This window comes from Centruroides vittatus, unplaced genomic scaffold, assembly GCF_030686945.1.
Source record: "Centruroides vittatus isolate TY-2023 unplaced genomic scaffold, ASM3068694v2 scaffold_450, whole genome shotgun sequence".
NCBI lineage: Eukaryota > Metazoa > Arthropoda > Arachnida > Scorpiones > Buthidae > Centruroides > Centruroides vittatus.
In genome coordinates this window covers 3,039,714-3,060,777 of record NW_027122709.1, presented here as the reverse complement: position 1 = coordinate 3,060,777, position 21,064 = coordinate 3,039,714, and the positions used below count along the sequence as shown (strand labels likewise).

At 31.6% G+C, this 21,064-nt stretch overlaps 1 protein-coding gene across 8 annotated transcripts in view; it reads left to right on the top strand.

Moving 5' to 3' along the window:
* LOC136989252 (RNA binding protein fox-1 homolog 3-like) overlaps nucleotides 1-21,064 on the top strand; it is a 204,400-nt gene that overhangs the window by 84,375 nt on the left and 98,961 nt on the right. For 7 of the 8 annotated variants that reach the window (XM_067287372.1, XM_067287371.1, XM_067287373.1 and 4 more), the window contains exon 2: nucleotides 19,568-19,720. In XM_067287372.1, coding sequence (XP_067143473.1) covers nucleotides 19,568-19,720 — 153 coding nt within the window. Of the gene's footprint in view, nucleotides 1-5,798; nucleotides 6,225-19,567; nucleotides 19,721-21,064 lie in introns of those variants that run through there. The other variant, XM_067287378.1, reaches the window with a different exon arrangement.

The window sequence follows — 21,064 nt, the reverse complement described above, 5'->3', positions numbered from 1 at the left end:
AAAATTAAAATCTGGAATATTATATACGAGTTTACAAACTTCAAAATTATTTTTCAAATAGAAAGGTCATACTTAATTTTAGTTTGAAAAAATTATATTATAAATCAGTTCTATAAATAAATAAAAAAAACAAGAAGGGCAACAGATTTTTTGTGAATAAAATTAGCATAGTTAAAGTATCTAAAATAACATTTGTACGATTTCAGTATGTTAAAAAAAAGGAAAACATTTAATGCTGGATGTAGAAGTATACGTAATGAAGCATGTTTCTGTCATCCAACTAGAAGGACACGCGTAGTTAACATAAAATAATGACTCCTCTAGCATTTAAAAAGTCAAAAATAATTGAAATATGAGAAAATTCTAATATTAAAGATTTTTTTACTCGATGAAGATATAATATAACGTCTCTTTCGCATAAAAAATCAATTATTTTCGGTTATGTACCAGTCTCTACACAACTTTATGCAGTAATATTATGTACAGGAGCATCTTTACAAGTGGAAATTCTCAAAAAATTCTCCATTTATGTACCAGTTAACTAAGTTTCGATAAATATATTAGCGACCCGCTAGCCGTATCTGCCATGTTTCTAATTGGATTTTCTGCATTCATAATCATTCTTTTGCCACTAGACCTTCTCTTAGGAAGTAACATCTCCCCATGTGTAAATTAAGGATCGAGAGGCACGTATATTAGTATATAATCTTCCCTCAGAAATTGTTCCGTAACAAAATTTAACAATAATTTATTTGTAATATTTAAAAACTAGTAGATATACAGTTGTGAATTTTAGAAATAGATGTTTGGTGTTCATTATTATTATTATTTCGTCGTATTCATTTGTAGTTTAATTTATGCATTAATTTTTTTTTTACTTTTGTTTTTTCCATGTATAGCTACTATTCATTCTCCCTGTATGTATATACACCCATTATCTTTTGTCTGGCGTTATTTACAATTCAGGAGGGTGTGATTCTTAATACTTTCTCTCAAGTAAAAGTAATTTTCATTCTCCTAAAAAACTTATTTTCTACCCCTATGGGACGATATCACTCCCCTTGAGAAACATTAGAATAATGGAAGAAACTACAGTCGTATTATCAAAGTTTCTAGCAACTCTAATACATAGGAAAAAAAATTTGCTTAAATATATTTTTTTAAAGTATATTTATTATGATTTAATTACTAAAACAATTACTAAACTTACGTTTCAGTTCAGCAAACCTTTCGACTCTATACGTCACAGTTTCGAATTTATTAAAATTAGGAAGAGATTTAATATACATTCTTAATTTAAAGTGGTATTACGCGTTGGAGACATTATAACCTTTAATATTCTAACAAACACTTATTCAATTAGATAAGGTGTATTTACAAACAAAGCGATTAATTGGCACGACACTCGTTGAATACTTCACGAGTACTTCCTCACCAGAAAACTAAACTACTAATGAAAGAAATGAAGGATTACTAAGCTAGATTGCTGCAAAAGTATTTTCTTGTTGACCTCGAGCAAAGAACGTTAAATCAACTAATTAATGGCACACTCTCTACCTCATTGCATTTTGCAAAATCGAATAAAACACATACAAAACACTGAATAGACCTGGTCAAGTTTCCTTTATCTATATTTTATTCGATAGAAAAAAAATGGAGGATGGAAAAAAGCGGTTATAAATATTTTGACTTTTAACTTTTGAAAAAATATAAAACTCGATTTAAGATCACAAAAGATCTTAAATCGAGTTTATATATTTTACGAGGATTTTCTCGAAAATCATCGATGTTTGATGTGTTTCTCATACAGTTACATTATCAAGAATTATGATACCGAAGATAGAATAAAAATACATTTTATTCAAACTTACGATATAATGAATGCCATTAAAATGTACTAAAAAAAATAATAAATTTTATTCTGATATTTCTCAAACGTTTAATCTTTATGGGTATATTTTCTGATAAGTCGACACGCATTCCTTATAATGGTTTCGACTGTTGCTACGATGGTCACGTGGCGTATTGCTTCCTCTTTTGCCAATTTTTCCATCAGTTAATATTCAAAATTGTTTCGTACAGAGAAACGTAATTTGTAACACGCGTACACTCGCATTTATTGCCTTAAGGTATTGAACCAGATAGCACTTATTTACCAAGAAAGGAATTAAATGCTGCAATTTGTATAAAGTTCCATTTTCCTGTTACGTTTGTAGCCGGTGTATATAAATTTAGACATTTTTCTTTTCTTTTTTTAACACCCGACAATGACATTTACGTAACGAGATTATCTTACAATAATAAAAATCGGTGGAAAAATAAAAAATAAACTAAACAGATTCGGTAGATTTCCACGTTTTTCTTCTGCCTAATTTCCTCCCCTGTTCTTTGTTAAAAGTAAAAAAAAAATATTAATTTTATTAAATTAATAAAGCTTTAAGATTAAGAGAAAGCGTTTAAATATTTTAGGAATAAAAATATAATTGCCAAGAATATTTTTCTTAAAATTTCTTTTATTTTTCTATTTTTACTCCCCCTGACGTTATATATAAGAGAAGGAAGGTATGGAGATAGGTTAAAAAAATTACCCCCCTGAAGATTTCTACATTTTTCGACAAGAGGGACCTTGAAACATCGGGAATTGTAAAAAAAATTGGGGCTTTTTTCAGTAAGTGTGTGTGTGTGGTGGTCACGATTTTGTTCACCCTCTTTCAAGCTTAATAATTCTTGTGTCTTTTGTCGAAAATTCCCGAAAATTTTCGGGAAGATTTGTGTATTAGAGATATCGATACTATTAAATTTTGGTGGTTAAAGGTCAAAGGGGTGGGTAGATAGAGGGGTCAAACTTAATAACGATTTTACTCGTTATTACCACTTACAATTTCTTTATAAAACCCATCCCTACCCTCAAAATCAAACTATATTCCATTATATAATAGTAATATAAAAAGTTTTTTAAAAAAATCGCGTAACAGATGGCGTTAGGCACAAGTTTAACTTTTTTGCCGGAAAAGTTACTCAACTCATCGCTGGATTTTATTGATAAAGAATTTAACGCTATTTTTTTTAAAATTCGTATAATTAAGTTTTTCTGATTTTTCTATAGGCTATTTTTCATTTATTGACATATAAAATGATTACTTTTAAAGACGACGTAGAGAGAAATATTTTCCACGTTATCGAATATCGAGAAGCGAATTGGAAGTTATAAATTAAAAGATTTTTTTCCTTGCAGTTACAAAATTCGTAAAGTATAATAAAGACTTTCGATATTTTCTATGAAAAATTGTCTCGATTATTATTATTTGTTATTCGTTACGAGTTCGAATAAAAATTCGCTTTACAAAAATTCTCTATATACTTATTTCCATCCATAACTTTCATATGGCATTTGGGAAAAATATAAAACAGCCTCCCGCTTAAAAATGCTTATTTTCTAACTTTAAGTATAAATTTCTTTCATTTTTTTCCCTCTCCTCTTCCTCTTTTCTCTTTTTTAAAATTCCCCATTTTATAAAAATCACTAAAAACTATTAAACAAATGGCTCCAGAAGCTTAAAATTTCTTCAATTTCTTAAATTATAATCTCTTTTTATCCTCGAGTTTTACATTTTTTTATACAAATTTATTATAACAAAACATTTTTTGTTAACTGTAAAGTATCCACAGATTATTTTTCCTTTTTTAAAAGTAAAATATTAAATTTATGTGTGTATATATGTGGGTGTGTTGTTATTTCCAAAATAAAGGTTTACCTGTTTACTACAATTAAATTTTTGTAAAAATCTATTAGATTATATGATTTACACTACATCGATTTTGCGATTTATGACAGGAGATGCGTTATTAATAGCGCATAAAATTTCTTCCGAAAGGGAGAAAATATGAATACCAGTCATGTTTATGATCTGACATCATTTTTATAAGAAAATCTTTGATTAAACGTAGGAATTTTCTTTCGAAAGTAGTCTTAAATGTAAACTTACCACTTATAATGTTAAAATATACAACTTTTATGCATATTAAACCATTAAAAAACCGAATTATTTAGTAAATAATAGGACTTTTCGAACGTTTCATTGATAAAAGATAGAATTGATTCTATGTTACTTAATTACTTCGGAGGTTCCATTAACTACCGGTAATGAAGATAATTTTCCATTTGTCACCATTATTGAAAATTGTGTTTCGTCTCTTTTCATTTCCACAGTAAGGATATGCAATAATTGATCCGTAACTATAGACTTTAAAGAATTGAGATAATTCGTTCCCTAGCAGAAAATACTTTAGGAATTTCTGGAATTTATTGATAAAAGCAGACTTATATATATATAAACACACATTATCACGTCTTTCTTTTAAAATTTCTTATTTGAATATATACACAACGATCTACGTCTGTTTATAAATAATTTCTAAGTTCAATTTTTTCGTGATAAGTGACGTATTTACGATACTTTCGCCTTACAAAATTGTCATTATTGATAAAGGTTTTTAAAGAGGAGCGATTTATCAAGAACGTTTGTCTGTATATTTATTTAAAAAATCGTTTTAATAATACATTTATCCGTTTAAAAATACATTCATAAAGTTGTATGTATCCGTATTATTGTTATTATCGATGTACGAAAGCTATCCAAGCGTTTTTATTTCTTCTTAACATGTTTATTTTGTATCTACTCTTACAAAGAAAAGGAAAATAAGGAATGAAAGCATTTCATAAATATTTCCTACTTCCTTCATTATCAATGTATTTTATTTACATTCTCTCGGGATATTTTCTATCTTCGGTAGAGAATTTTGATATTTATATGCATTTATATACATCTACATGTATGTGATCTATAGCAGAATCCACACAAGACGATCAACAAGTGATATTTGTCTTTAAAATAAATAATATTTAAGATTTAAAAATATTAATAAGTGTAATTTCCTCCGACATGCATTATGTTTATATGCGTACCTTCTTATATAACTAGTAAGAAATTCCAATTCGTCTTTTACTCTTAGGAATCGGTGCTATGAAATATTAAATATTTTCTACTGGCTTCAAATTTTTGTTTTATTTAGATACCATATATTAAATTTGAATTTACTTTTTTATAAGCTTTTCAGTCGGATATCAGAGATCGAAATTTATGTGACAGTCTGAGTGTTCTTCGCTATTTATCATGTATGTATGTATATATATATATGTATATGTATACGTAGGAATAAAGAAAGTTGTCAGAACGAGCTTCCATTACTATAAATCCGTTCTATAGAAGAGAAATTGGAATATTTCTGTGGTATAACTGATTGGCGATTGATTTTGTGTACTATATATATATATATTTCTATATATTTTAATCATGTTTTCTTAGATAATAGATTATGAAACTGGTTTGGTTTGGTTGTTATGTTTCATTTTATCGAGTCTGGAATACATTATATTTTTTCTATCGTATCAAATGTTACATTTTAGCTTAAAAGCAATTTCTTTTGTTGCTTTTCGTACACAGTAAATTTTTTCTCTTTTGGGAGAGATATATTTGAATTTCAAAGATGCCTTACAGTCGGAGGGGGGTTTCTTTTCTGAAGATTTCAGATCTGACTACACGCGCATTACATTATAACTCCAAACCTGCGAAATGTCTGCTTGTTCTTTGTGTCAGAAATCGAAAATGCCAATAGAAAATCACGTTTAAAGCCATTTAAAAATTATATAGTTTATTGGCTCGGTAGGGATAAACTAGCCTTAATTACTTTCTAAGTTTACTGGTAATGCTATTAGAGGGATATATATTGATTAAGAGTTAATATAGATAAAGTAATATATTTATTTAGGATGTAAATATCTGTAACCACTCGAATCCCACGCCCACTCGTTTCCTGTGCAGTGATAGAGATCGAGTCGTAAGTTCCTCATCTGCCGCTCCTCGTCGCTGCTGCGCCTTTCATTGCCAATCTATTGATCGATACTCGACGCTAGCCGTGTTTCGTCGGACTGGCGAGGGACAGTGAAGCAACGGTCACCGTTGGTAACAGTTGTGGCTTCATTCTCTAAACCGTTTGAAGCCGTTGTGGAGCTGGCGACATTACAAGCAACCGACGTTTGCGATCCTTCCCTCGGTCCTCCGTTAGGTTGGCAACCTTCTTGGACCCCTACTGTATGTGGCAGCGTGCCACTCGCTCTCTCGCCTTGTCTGCCCGTCGAAGTCGTCTTGCCACGTTTAATAAGGGTAAGTCCGTGCGCCTTCCAATCCGCTTTCTCCTTAAGACCGGCGTGCGATGCGGGAAAGCCGACCTTCCGATTTCTTAACGTCGACGTTTAGATATTCGAAAGAAAAAAACACCCAAAAAACAAATAATACACGGCCGTAAGAAATGACGACGCGACGATAGCTCTAAGCATATGTTTACACGTTAAAATATTAAATATTTAAGTAACTATTTCTTTAATTTATCCCCGTTTCGTGTTAGATTTTCTGGAACTATATACGAACCGAAATTGTTTGGTTCTTTTTCTTATTTTATTCCTCTAAGACGATGAAGCATTTCTGTACTTTGTGAAAAGAAAATTGTCGTATGTCAGTCGGATATTTTATTTACAGTCACTCTGGGGAATACTGTATTACGTACTATTTTCACACCTAAGAAATTCTATTGTACTTTAGAGAACACGAGTTAGATGAATGTTTTCGGCTTGTCTGCAGAAAACATTTTATTCGGAAAACGTCCAAAATGGAATTTTCAATATTCTTTCCGTTTTGACCATAAACTCATTTGTAACTTCTATAAAAATTGTAAGAATTTTTCTCGCCTATAAAAGTTATGCATAACGACCAATTTATCATCTTTCTCACTCAAAAAAGTAAAGTACACGCGTGTAAATTACTTTAAAAAAATCAGAAAAATTAATTAGAAAGAAGCTCGAAATTTCTGGTTTTTTATCCTCTAAATTTATAATATTTTATAAAAAAAATAAATAAATTGTTTCGTATACAGGCCTACCGCGAGAAGAAATATTTATTTTGGATAAATATTAGACGGTATATAAACAAAATTCTTGGCATTTCTAGTATCAATAGAACTAAATTATCATTTAACAGCGGTTTCTTAGTTAAGTCGCATTTACTTAGTTGATTAAACGGTCTTCAATGACTAAGATATTCTATTTTGAGTTAACGAAGGATCAGCACTTTAAACTATTTTTACTTCGCTTGCCGCATCCGATTCCCACAAAAAATCAGTAATATTTGATGTTTATTCGATGCCAGACTTTCCAAAAATGATAAAAATATAAAATATATTAAAAATATTTCCAAAAAACAACGAGAAACATCCCTTCGATCCGTAACTAGTTGCGAAAGATCAACCATTAGTTTTGCTTAACACAGCGTAATTTTTGTTAAAATATTACATATAAATTATATAACATATAATTATTTATACTTCTAATAAGGAGACGAAGTTGTTTTTAGCGTTAAAATATATCATCTGCATATATAAATTAGTAATAAATTTATTTAGAGTATGTGATTATAAAAATAAGTTCTGGACGAATCAGAATTTACGAAAGAAAGGAAGAAAAATTTATTGTAATCTTTTTGTCTGCTAAATCTATAATTCTTTTTTACTTTAGTACATATCCAGAGTATTGTTAGGAATGATAAATAGGAGAATTTTGAAATAAAACACGAAGAAGAAACGTGGAGATGTTTATTTAGTGCATTCATTTATTCTGTTGAATCTATCTACGGGATTTCTCTGCCAATTTAATTATGTAAAGGTTTTTTTTATTAATTTTCTAGTCGTGTTCTCCTGGATTTTCTTCTTTTTTGCGTATCAATAAATGTTTTGCGAATTTTTTTTCCTCCCTTCAGCACGAAAACATCTGCGTATCGTCTTACGTTTTCTCTATTAGCCGATAAGAGGAGGGGGTCGGATTACATCCGTGCTCCAATGACGCAGTGTTGAGTTGCCCAATAGGTATCACTGTTAAACGATTGTGGCATGTTAATAAAAGAAAAAAATGGCATTTAACTCTCTAATAATAGTAACATATTAAAATATAATCCTTCTTAAAATCTACAGTAGATTATCTTCTGTTATATACAAGAGGGAAAGTATGGCAATCGGTCGAAAAATGACCTACCAAGAAGTTTACATTTTCGTAAAATTCTTGGTGGGTCACAATATAAAAAGTTTTTTTTACAATAACAGATGGCGCCACACGCAATTTTAACTTTATTGCCGGGAAAGTTACTCAACTCGTTGGTGGATTTTTTAAAGCGTAGACAACGTTGACGACAATTAAGATAAGAGCTCTTCCATACGTCACAGAACATCTATTGATAGTTATCTTACATAATTAAACGAGGAATTAGAACAACGAATAAATAGAAGTTGCGAAATTTAATGCTCGACTGTACATTTGTAAAGAGTAGAGGTGAGTCAGAAGTCTCGACCTCTGAATCACCCCCTACTTATACAAATGTAGGACCGGAAATAGATCAACTTAACCTCCGAACTCTCTTCTACTTATAAGAATAAGCCCCCATCTACTTAAGAAAGGAAGCACTCGACTAATGTTTCTACAGAATCTATACAAATGTACAACCGAGTTTTAATTTTCTAGCGAGAATTAAATTTTGTTTTATTTTCTGTACATCTAAAATAACTTAAAAGACTGCATTAATTATTTAGCGATGAAAGAAATTTTTCTAATAGATTTTAATTGATTAAAATGTAGCTTGCTGGCAAACTGCAGAAGTTTTAAGTCTGCTTTAAGCTCGCTCAACTCCTAAATAAAAATAAATGAATTTAGAAAACAAAAAATCCTCATCATAATTTGTTTTGTTGAATAGTTTTTAATAAATCAAAGTTCCTTTTTTTAATTTAATATATTAAAAAATAATTCCTAAAATAAGTTCTTTCTGAAGGAAGAAACATCATTAAGATGATGACTGAAATTTTCGTAAATTAAATAATTTATGCAGAAAATGAGCATTTAACTATAAATAATTTCCCAAGATTTACATTTAAATTCCATATTTGAAGCCGTTTTTATTTATTTTTACCTGTTAAAATTATAATTTCTATACTTTCTAAATAAGTATTTAGTCATGACTTTATAATCGTAATTTAATTAATTTTTAAAGGATCCAATTAATTTAAAATTTTAATTAATAACTTAACCGAAAGGGAGATAAATCGATTTAAATATAATTTTTTAATGTATTTTCTATTTTTATTTCTATAAATATTTTAAATTAATTTTATTTAATTATTTATTTTTTTTTTGTATTTTTGCTTCGGAAAATCGTCTTAAATTCTGCTGTTTTCGGCAAATTCTACAGGTTTGAATCGCTATAAATTTAAATAAATGATTTTAATTAGAAGAAGTGATACCCTCCCTTAACATCTTCACATTATGTTCTTACTTTAATTCCGTTTTAAAGGTGTTTAAACGTGTTTTTTATGTGCGGAATTTAATTAAGTTTACTTATTATTTATATACGTGATTTATTGTATAGATTGAGGGGCTCTGTGTACAGTAGATTTTCTATACAGTGAATCCTCAAAGGACAGCTAAATTATTCGTTATATCGAGTTCATTATACATTACAAAATCGTTCGCTATATCGAGTGGTCTTTCAAAATTCGCTGTATACACCTATACTTGTGCTAATTCTCATACGTACAGCTTGTATACAGTATATATGACTGTACAGGTTTTGTAGATTGATAGCTTCATTGTATGTATGTATGTATGTATGTATATATATATACATATATATATATATATATATATATATAGAGAGAGAGAGAGAGAGAGAGAGAGGTATACGTGTCTATCTATCAATCTATATAACCTGATATATATTTATGGAAAGTAAAATAAATGCGGAAAATCCATTTACTCCAAGATAAACAATTGGATGTATTATTCAAGAACATCCTCTTGGAAAGATTTCCTTAGTTTACTTTAGTTTTAGAAGTTCTGATACTTGAAACAATAGTCCTTGCCTTAATGTTTGTTAAACAATTTAAAATGCCTTTTACTAGAAACTATATCCTTTCTAAAAAGTAAAAAAGAACTTTAAAATAATAATCTAATTAAATTATAAACCGGAATAACTATCTAAATGCATTTTAATTATCCGAAGGGAGCATTTTTGTTCATAATTCAACGATAAAATGTCGTATTTACAACTTTCTCTTCAGCTTCTCTTTGGTTAGTTGATGATTTGATGGAAAGTAAACTCGGTTCCGTGTTTGCCAAGATAATGTTTATTTTAGAATCCATTACTGGACATTTATGGAATTCAATCAATCTGTTGAGCATTCTTTTTACAGGTTGATCCTGTTTATCATTCAACTCTTCGAACCAATTTATTAATTTTCCCCTATTATACGTCTCTTCTTCCTCCCTATTTAATCGAAAATTCAATCCGTTCTGGAAGATTAAATACTTTTTATCCATCATTTCTAGTGATTTTTATCCAAGTAAAAAGCGTTTAAAATTCACAACAGGCTGGTTTTAAGTTAGTAAAAGTAAAATGAATACCGTTAAATTTTAAAAATTTATATATAAAAATATGTAACTTTAATCATGAAAAATGCAAGAGAAGCGAGTGAAAATATTTAAAATACATTATTCAAATTTTGTGTGTTTTCTGTCGAATTTGTACACATTTTCCCTGCCTTTTTTAAGGCATTAAAAGTGGAATTAACTCGATAAAACCGTTAAAAAATGTTAAAACGTTTAACTTAATTTACGATTTGATGGTGAAAAATGCAAGAAAAGCCAACGAAATTTTTTTAAAATGCATTATTCAAATTTCGTGTTTACTTTTATACATTGCAACTCATGCGAATTCGTATACAGCACCTCTATTGGAAAAGTAATCATTCATAAAAGTACACACACACACATACGCGTCTTTTTTTATTATTATTTTGTTGTATTAGATTATTATATATGTTGACTTTTCTCCAATATTCGGACGTGAAATTTTTCAAAATGGTTTTTTCCTAGCTGACAGACTTGATATAGTATAAAGTATTTTAGCATGGAACCAAGCTAGCATCAATATCCTATGCTGGAAAAGTAAATATTTTTAGATGCAACCATTTTCTACGTCCCATTGCAACAGTTGTTGTTCCCGTGGGTTATCCGTATTGCAGCACTACCGAGTTAATCGCTATAAGGTTTTATTTTTTATTCTTTTTTATTTAGAAAAACAAAAGTATAAACAAAATTGAAATCTGTAGAAAGAGCCACCCTCATTCTCTTTCCACCCCATTTTCTTCATAAATTTTAAATGTTTTATTCTTTAAAATCTCTGACTTTTAATCTTTAAAAAATGCAAAAAAAAATCTATAATATATCACATTAATGAATTAATTATTTTTAAGTTATGAATATATTCTGTTTTTTCTTTTCTGGAGATTTTATTATTTAAATGGATTAAGTTCTTAATTGATTATAAAGAAAAAATATATAATAAAGTAGCTCTTTCCTATTAAGTATTTTGATATTTTAGAGTGGTTTCTTGGTGTATATATTTTTTCCAACTTAAAAGTAAACACTTTCTACTTTAAAAAGTGACTTTTTTTCCTCTTTTATCTGTATATATATGTTCGAAAGTTTTAAGTTTATCTTAAAAAATACTATTTTCTACATTTAAAGCAGACTCCATTGGAAGATTTTAAATAAAACATGGAAATTTTGTGCTTTAGAAATATCAAAAAATAGCAGTTTTTTTCCCTAAAACTTCGTAGAAAATATTTCTGAAAAGTAATAGCAAAGTTTTATATATATTTTAAATGATCTTACTAAAAAGTTAATAATATCATCATTTTTTTTCCATTTTTACGACTAAAACTTCTTATTGTTTAGCTTGTTTGAAGTATAATTTAGTCAATTGTTTCTTAAAAAAATTAAATTAAAAAGAATTTTTTTTTTTTAGTTTCGAATTTCTAGTAAATGGTGTGCTTTAAGTTGTCACTTTTTGAATTATTATTGCCTTAACCGGTTCCAGTTTCAATCACTCGTATGACAAGAATTTTATACTTGATTATGTCGAAGAGTAAAGAATTTCTCATCATTTATCATTGAAATTTCTAGAGCAAATTTTATTCTAAAATATTAATGAGATATTTTATCAAATAAACTAGACGACAATAGAGGAGAAGTGCCCTTATTCCGGTTTTCAGATTTCGAGAATGGTTATTACTTTTCCCTTCTCCTCCTCCTCCTCCACTCCCCTGTTTTTGTTTGTATTCTTCTCGATTTTAGATGTGGAATATGGCTTTAAGGCAAACAACGTTGACACAAGTGGACGACATTTGTAGAATTATCTTGTAACCGAAAAGGGGGGGAGATTGTTCGGTATTGTTTGTTGCAACGTGTTTGCCCCAGGAGATTCTTGTGTGTGCGTTGTCATTACACGCGTTTACATAATGCTTTTTGTTTGTTTGTTTCGGAATCGTGTAATTTAGAAGGTAATTCGTCTTCTCCGCGTGTTTTCGGGGGTTGAGAAATTCTTTACTTCATCATTTCCGGATTTATCGAAGGGAATAAAGTCGACTCGAAAAGTTGCCATTGTTGTTTGACAATACGCCTCGCCCTCTTCGTTCGCCAGATTGATGGATGTTTTAGTCGAGTGATGGGGATACGGTTTTTGTACAATAACCGAAACAAAATAATTGTCGTCTACCGATTTTCTTTCACAACTCCGTTGATCTCTAGAGAAATTTCCTATTTCCACCCCAAAAAATTGCTTTTTTTTTATGTAGGCAACGTCCAAATCTTGTAGCGAGACTCTTCAACACTACTCCTGTATCTAAGCATCCTTCCCATCATAGATACTTTTTAAATACATAAAAAATATCGTAGGGAATTATTTAAAAAAATAAATAAATTTGCGCCCGACGGATTAGCTAAAACCCGATTGGTTAATTTAAATTTAAATTCCTACCAATGAAATTAATCTCGTCGAATGGTTTTTTTATGGGATGAACTTTCCGAAGAAAAGATTTCTAAGTAAACAGTTGTTGTAAGTGTTTTTATTTTAGCACCAATTGTTTAGGGGCTTCACAAAGAAACGGTAATAAAAACTTTCCTTTAACAAACACACAAAAAAAAAATTGAGACGAAATGAAATTTTATTAAGTGAAGAGGGGGGAAACATTTCACGAAATTTAAATTTGTAAAAAATAGGGCCATTTTTTGGAAATGTAAATCGTTTTTTTTATTCGTGTTTTTTTTACAGATTTGACGTAATAAATGTCTGCGTGTGGGATTACGTTTAAGCGCGCGCGCGATACTCTATTGTTATCGTTGTTTTGTTACGTCAATTTGATATTTGACGTCGATGTCGGGTCGATGCGACAATTTTTGTTGTTCGGACACGCTTTGTTGTACCGACGTTTTGCCGAATGATCCGATGTGTCCGCAATATTTTGCCATAAATACTAAATTAATATTTATTTTCTTTACCATTTTGAATCTAAAATTGCGAGTAATTTACGACATTTTTCGCGACTTTTTGGCCACCCTATATATTACTTTAGATATAACGTATTTTATAACTCGAAGATATTTAAATTTTAATTAACATTTTCGGGAATTTTAATCCCTGGATCTAGTGTTATGTACTGTATACATTGTTATACTTATAGGCATTTTTACGGTTAATTTTTAAAATAAATCGATGTAAATAGAATAGCGCAACGTTTAATAATGGCCTCGGTAACACGTTTAAAGTGTTTTCTCCCGTACATTTTTATTTATTAACCAGTAAAGTTCGATAAAAGGGGGTCGTCGAACGATTAAATGTGGCCTCCTAATACCGTCGATCATCATCTGTAGAAGAATGGAGAGAGAGAGAGAGAGAGAGAGAGTCAAAACAAGTTTATAATAAAAAGGTAGGCGCACGTGGTGCCCATTGTATCCTTCGAATAACTTATCACCCTATTATTAATCGTTAATAATCTTTCCGTCTCGCCAGCTTAAACGTCACTCGTAAAACCGTCGCTTTGTTACCGTTTACGACGTCTTTCTTACATTTTACCCCTATAAATCGCTTTATTTGATAAGTAAATTAATGTTTAGAAAGCCGCCGAGATGATTACTCGTCTACTCCCGACCTCGATTAAATTTCGGATTCGATTTATCCGGGATTAAGTCAATATTTTGGTGTTTAAACCCGTTGTTTTATCTCGAATCCACGCAATTTAATGGCCTACGTTCCGGATCCCGTATCATTTCATTGTTCTTAAGAACGGTACTCGTATAAACATCGAAATTCGAGTCATTTTCTAATATCTTTGGATCAGGAAAAATGTCGTAATGTCGTTACTGCTAATTACCGAAATTCGTCAATGGATACTCGGTTAATTCGGAAGGAAATTTCCTGTCCGAGTCTCTCACGCGAAACTTTTGCGATAGAAAATGTAATTAGGGAAAGACATCGATACAAATTAGTGAATTCGAGTGTTTCGAATAGAGAAAATCAGCCAAGTTTGTCTTTAATTTAAATTAATTTTTTAAAAAAATGGCCGAATTTTACGTATATCCCTTTCCGTATGGAAAGGGATTAGTGACGTGTGGCTCGCGAACGAATCGTTGAAAAGCCTACGTACGATACGGTGAATCGGATTGGTTCTTTTTCCTGGTGTTTTGGTCGTTCCTTCGATCTTCTTCGTTGTAACAAAATCGAATCGGATGTGTTTTAAAACGTATTGATAGGAGTTTAAAAAAATACGTTTATAAGCGTATAAAAAGTCTCGTTATTAAAGCATGGTAATTTCGATTCCATTCAACGTTATCGGAATGAAAAAGGGGATGGATATTTTACGAAACAACATAGTTTTTTGGCATTATCATCACCATCATCATAGGAATTAGTTTCGAAAATATATAATCGATACGCTATTTGAAAGAATTCCTCTTTTCCAACGGTAGAGTGACGAATGTTACGAATTCGATCTTCGTCACCTCCTAACACGTCTACGTCAACGTTTTCTAACCCCTTTTCAATTTTTCTGGCGGTATCCAACTGTGACGGATAAAGTCTTTATTATATATCTTCTCTAATTTTAGGGGTGTCTTTATTAAAGGGGGCAGATATTTATGCCGAATAAAGAATAGAAACACTTTTTGAATTAATAAACAGAGATTTAGGAACCGTTGCCTTTTTCTTTTAGTCGGGGACGAAAGAATTGTTTCTCGTTTCTGTAAAGTTAAATAATTACAGCGATAATTTTTAATCTTTCTCTCTCTTGCCCGATTGTTTTCCAAACACTCGCTCTTCTTTCTCTTTATATAACAAAGATGCTATCGTTTTACTTTAATATTGTTTATTGCTATATTAAATTATCTTAAAATATATATATTTTTATTTTCGAAATAGAGTTTACGCCGTTGTTTTATATTTTATGATACGACGGTAGAAAAAAGGAGCAAAGAGAAAGAGAGAAAACGAATTTGTTCTCTACACAATTAACGTATTGTTTTCTTTTTATCAATTAAATAAACTGGAGGTGGACGGTTCCGCATAATTTTTAAGTGTTAAATAGTAAATTCCAACAGTTTATGGCAATGGGGAGTCGTTAAAAACCAGCTAAACCGATAAAAGAACCCCTATTTTCCACAGTAAAAATTAACCATCCCCCTTCGTATTAGTTTTTTCTTAGGGGAGTCGATTGGAAATTGGTGTTTATCGCGGCCTTTACGTGGAACCGTCTGGCCGCCATTAATAGAGAGAACACGTTACGGGTTATTTAGTTTTATCACTGGGAGAGGCTGGTCTTGTTTGCGCCCTCGTGATTTACTATTTGATTTATTTTCTTAATCGATGTCGAGCATTCGGGCTTTTTTCGTGTCCGGAATTGGCTTTTTTCCGTTGCGGGAAAGGAAGATCGCTCAATTCTTGTGGTAAAAGCGAAAGGAAAAAGCACTCTTCGGGTACCATCGTTTGCTGCAGTGCCGGATTGCCCACTAGACACGCGAGGCGCGTGCCTAGAGGCCCGAAATTCGAAAAAATATATACATTTTACTACGGTAAATTAGCTTCATCGTAATTTATAATTCTATAACTACAGTTAGACGTTATCGGTTTAAGACGTCGTAAGATTACGTAAAGGGGTAATAAACACAAGCTTAAATTATCTAGCATTCTACGTCACGGCGATAATATCCTATAGGTGCCGGGGTTAGAATATCTTAGTTTATAGAACAGATCTTTCCATAACACGAAGAATGTCGTGGCTAATTTTTAAAAATTATACGTAAAGATAACAATTTTATGGGATTGAAACTATTCCGTTTTAATGGATTCTATCGACAAACTTGTCTAGATTTCTCTAGGGACGTTTTTGTGTAGAACAAAAGTTACTCGAAAGTTATTTCTCCCGTATACCTATATTGTACTTAGTCTTTTACCAAAAAACACAAGCAATTCCCTCTCGTGTTTGTTTTTAGAAGATCATTCCTCCGGGCGTAGGATGTTATCGGTGTCGAATTTGCTAAAGGGTCTCGAACTACGTGCCAAAGCGACTTAGCTTGCATCTAAAAGTAAACTCCGTGTCATTCGTTTGCTTTTACGACGAACAATTGAGGAAATGACGTCAAAATATCGCTCCCGGAACCCAAAGGAACAAACATGTCGCGTCATTCGATACAGTCGAGCTGACTGACATTAAAGTATCGCTTTCGGTATCTACTGTATAAACAAGAGATTTTGCACTTGTACATGATCTGAAGTACGATTAAAGCTCCCTTAATAGTAATTCCCTGCAAACATATACTTAATTAATGAAGCTTTAATGTATATATTCTACGATTTTGAATTACGGTAATCCTTATTTTGATCGATCATCCCTTTTTTCTATATTGGAAGTGAAATTTTTCTCGCTTAAAACAACATAATTAAAGCTAGTAGGATCGATCGATCGATCGAATTCGATCAACCGCGATAACCATGATAAAGCTAACAAACTAGAAAAGTTCTTCCACAGTTATGACGTCATTTTTATTGTTTTTAATCGCGAAAAATCAAGGAATAAGATATTTAAACTCTCGGATTGTATACTGGGTTTAGAATATCTTTCGGTAATCGACCAGAAGTGAGTTTATGGTGCCGATTCCTTTGTAACCCGAGTATCCACGAGGAATAAGAGGAGAGGATCCAAACGAAGATGGATAAAGGACATTAGAAAAGCGCGGTAATAGGATATTATAGGTGTAGACACCAAAATAGTCGCTAGATGAATCGGAAATCGTTTGATATCGCCATTTACCAATCGAGAAATCTTGCCACCGTACTTCAACGGCGACTTTAGCGCTCCCCGAAGGATATGAAAATAGTTATAAGGATGCCGATGAATCGATTTTAATTCAAATTAAAATTAATAACGACAAAATACAACGTTTTTTTTATCGCAGCGAGTCACGTATTTGAATATTTCCTTACGCTGGGAGTTCGACAGGAGGAATACAAAGCTCATTAGTAAATTACGCTTTTAAAAATAGAACAAAAATATAAAAAAGAAGAATTATTTTAAGCTACGGTCGTGCAATTCTTAAATTTGATTGCGAAAATCACTCAGAAATCGATTTGCCTCTTATTTTAGCCGTCGAGAAACCTTAAAATATCACATTCATCGCGACTTTAATAATAAAGTGCCAATAGGGGATGGACTTTAGAATCTGTTCTCTCTCTATTGACAATAGTAAAGACCAATATAGAAAGTTCTCCGTCTTCGCTTTCTATTGACCACCAATTTAAATATTTTAAATCAATTATACTTTATTTCGCCATATCAGTTTTCCATTCGCCGCTTTACATTTTTGAACAATCGTTTTAATTAATTTAAACATTTTGGCATATTTGTTTCTTAACTTTCCTAACTTTGTTGCAAATATTTGCCAATTATACAAGTTTATTAACTAAATTAACCTGTCTAGAAGGGGGATAGAAGCAAAGTAGAGAAGTGGAATTATATTTAAATATGTGTCTACGGAATTGCAAAAAAAAAATAATGTAAGGGAGGAGGATTACTTTTGTTTTTGAAAGTGGACAGAATGAAAAAGTCACGAAGTGGACCCGGTGTTCGACGGTACGAAAATGTACAGTACAGTGGGGATCAGTTGGAACTGAATTCTTCTATCTTCCAAATGGTTCCCTTTAATGAATGTGCGAAACAACTAACAACACGTGGTTTTAAAACACGACATTATGCAGAATTTGCGCTTTTATCCTTAACTATTTCTTTACATGTATGCGCTTAAAACCGGGAAACGATTGTTCTGCAACAAGTACTGTACAGTAGGCTGTGTGTATATGCCATATACTATGCCTGTATGACGTACGGTAGAAAAATGATTATAATAATTTCCTCGGTTATTCTTTATTTCGTAATCAAACCGTTTCCTGTAGGATTTGTACAGACTTGTAATAATTTTCTTCCAAATTCTTTTACAATTTAGATCTTCATTACACAAATTGATTTATTTGGTGACATTTATATTTCATCCGCCCTCCTTTAACGGGAGAATCGATTTATATCGATTATTAAAAATGGTTCCTATAAATCGACAATTACCTATTGGTTGTTGTTGTTTTAGTGTTTCTTAAACGAATACTTTTTTTCCATTCTGCTGCAGGCAATTTTTTTTTCGATTTCAAAATACAATCATAAAACTCCGTGCAGAGACAGTTCGTAATTAAATTCGATACAGACTTCCGATTTTACAAGTTCCTGTCTCATTCTCTCTGTCCGTAGACTCTTCATAATACTGAAGAACCTCTCGACAAATGCGTTGCAAACAGAAACAGAAAAACCAACCTCAAGTATCTTCTTTAAGTGGGGGCAGTCGTGTTTTTTTTTCTTAATTAATACTTTCACCCATTGTTTATCCACCACCAGTTCTCTTCTTTTGTGCCGTTTATTCTATGGACGTAAAAATTCTTAGAAGTTTTGTTGTCGAGTAAAATTGAGTTTATTGGATTTAAAGATTTGATGGGAATTAACTCGGTCAGTGTAGGTGACGTGGAAAAATAGTTTACTTCCCCTCCCCTTTGGGTTATAAAAATGACTTGTTAACTTAAGTATACGGTGAAGAAGTAACTACAGTAGAGCATCGATTATACGACCCTCGATTAACCGATCGCGTTCTAGTCGGCAAATTCAAATGTCCGCTAGTGATATGGCGCTACAGTATTTGGTTATGTCTCGGCTACTTTAATATTATTTTTGTTAAATTTTTGCGTGTTTTAGCTGGCAGCACTGGCTCGACCACGAAAGGGAGGCTAGTATTTAAACTAGGCCTAATACACTATACTAATAATGTATTTTTTCATACTTTTCGGTTATCCGACTTTTCAGTTACCGACCAACCCGAGTCCCCAATTAAGTCGGATAATCGATGCTCTACTGTAGTTTAGTTAAAAAGTAACCCGTTGACAACCCTACAATTAGGGTTGTCAACGGGTTACTTTTTATTATTGTTTTATAATTTAAGTCAATAAATTCAGTTACTTAAATTTATTTGATTTTAAAACTATTTCAGCCAATGGTACAAACACAGATGACTTCGACTTACGCTCAGTACACGCAGAATGGTGATCAGACCACGGTTGGCACTCAACCCAGAAGCGAACAGAAGGAAGGAACGCCGTTCACTGTTCCCATTGTGACAAGTAATGGTGTCGAACAACAGACGGTAAGTTTATCTTAGGTTATTAATTACGTGCCTCCGATACCAAACGTATATATATTTGATATGGAATAAAATTAAATAATTTAAGTATTGCATCATAAAACGTGGTGCTTAAAACATCTTTGCAAACTTTGGTTAATGTTACTTTAGGTGCCAAGATGGCGGCTCGTCTCTGATTCCAGCAAGGAAACTGGGACGCACGTTCTAACCTAACCTAACCTATTCTAATAAATTACCATAATTATTAGCAACCAAATTATTAGAATAGGTTAGGTTAGGTTAGAACGTGCATTCCACTGTTTCCTTGCTGGAATCAGAGACGAGCCGCCATCTTGGCACCTAAGGTAACATTAACCCAAACGTTGTTTCGTCATATGCTTGTATGCTAAAAAGTGCAGTCTACTGTAGTATTACAGTTTAATTTTTTGATCTATAAGTATATTAAAATATAAGCAGTAAACTGATCCCAATTATTTATTGTAGACTAAATTGCCTCGTATCCCTTCTATTTCGTGTTATATACAATACCGCATTGTTAATCTGTAAAACATGCCTTTTGTAGCAATGTTTCTAATTTGTTGACCCTGCACGATTTGCATATGCGATATTGCAATTTTAAGTGTTATCTCGTGTGCCAGAGGTGGGCAACTATTTTAAGTATATTAGTTTCAAATATTTGACTCCACAAAGATGTTTGATATTTCTTTCTTTTTTTTTTTTAAGTGAGCCCTGGATTGTGTGCCAGAGAAATGTCGTTGATGTGCCACGTTTGGCACGCGTGCCAAGAGTTGCCCACCCTTCATATGCAAATCACGATAGAATCAATTTTAAATCATACGCATCCTAGTCTTCACGGTTTCAGAGGTCTCAGAGGTTAATGGAAGTACAGTACATACAATTATTAACAGCTTGCATAGTAAAATTGGCAGTGTGGGCAGACACACTATCTTGTTGAGATTTGATTTTTTTTTCATACCGATTATTTAGGAATTTTTATTACTTTTTAATAATCAGGCAGCCAGAATCCAAGTGAATCGCCCAGCAAAAGAGCACGTCAACATTTCATTTATGGCACCTCGTGTCGGCACTCAACTTTCGGTTTTTGGAAATTCCCGTGAAGGATTCTTAATATTTAGTGACTTAGCAATATTGTAAAGCATTTGTTGAGATGTTAAATAAAAGTTTTAAATGAAGACGGCTATGATTCAATAAAAATTATTTTTATTGAACCACAGCCTTCTTCATTATTTTGTTATTTTTTCTCTGTTGTTAGTAAAAGGTATCCAGTAAGTGCACAGAATTCTTTGTTGTCTTTTTTGCCAAAATAATTGCCAGACTAAAGTGATA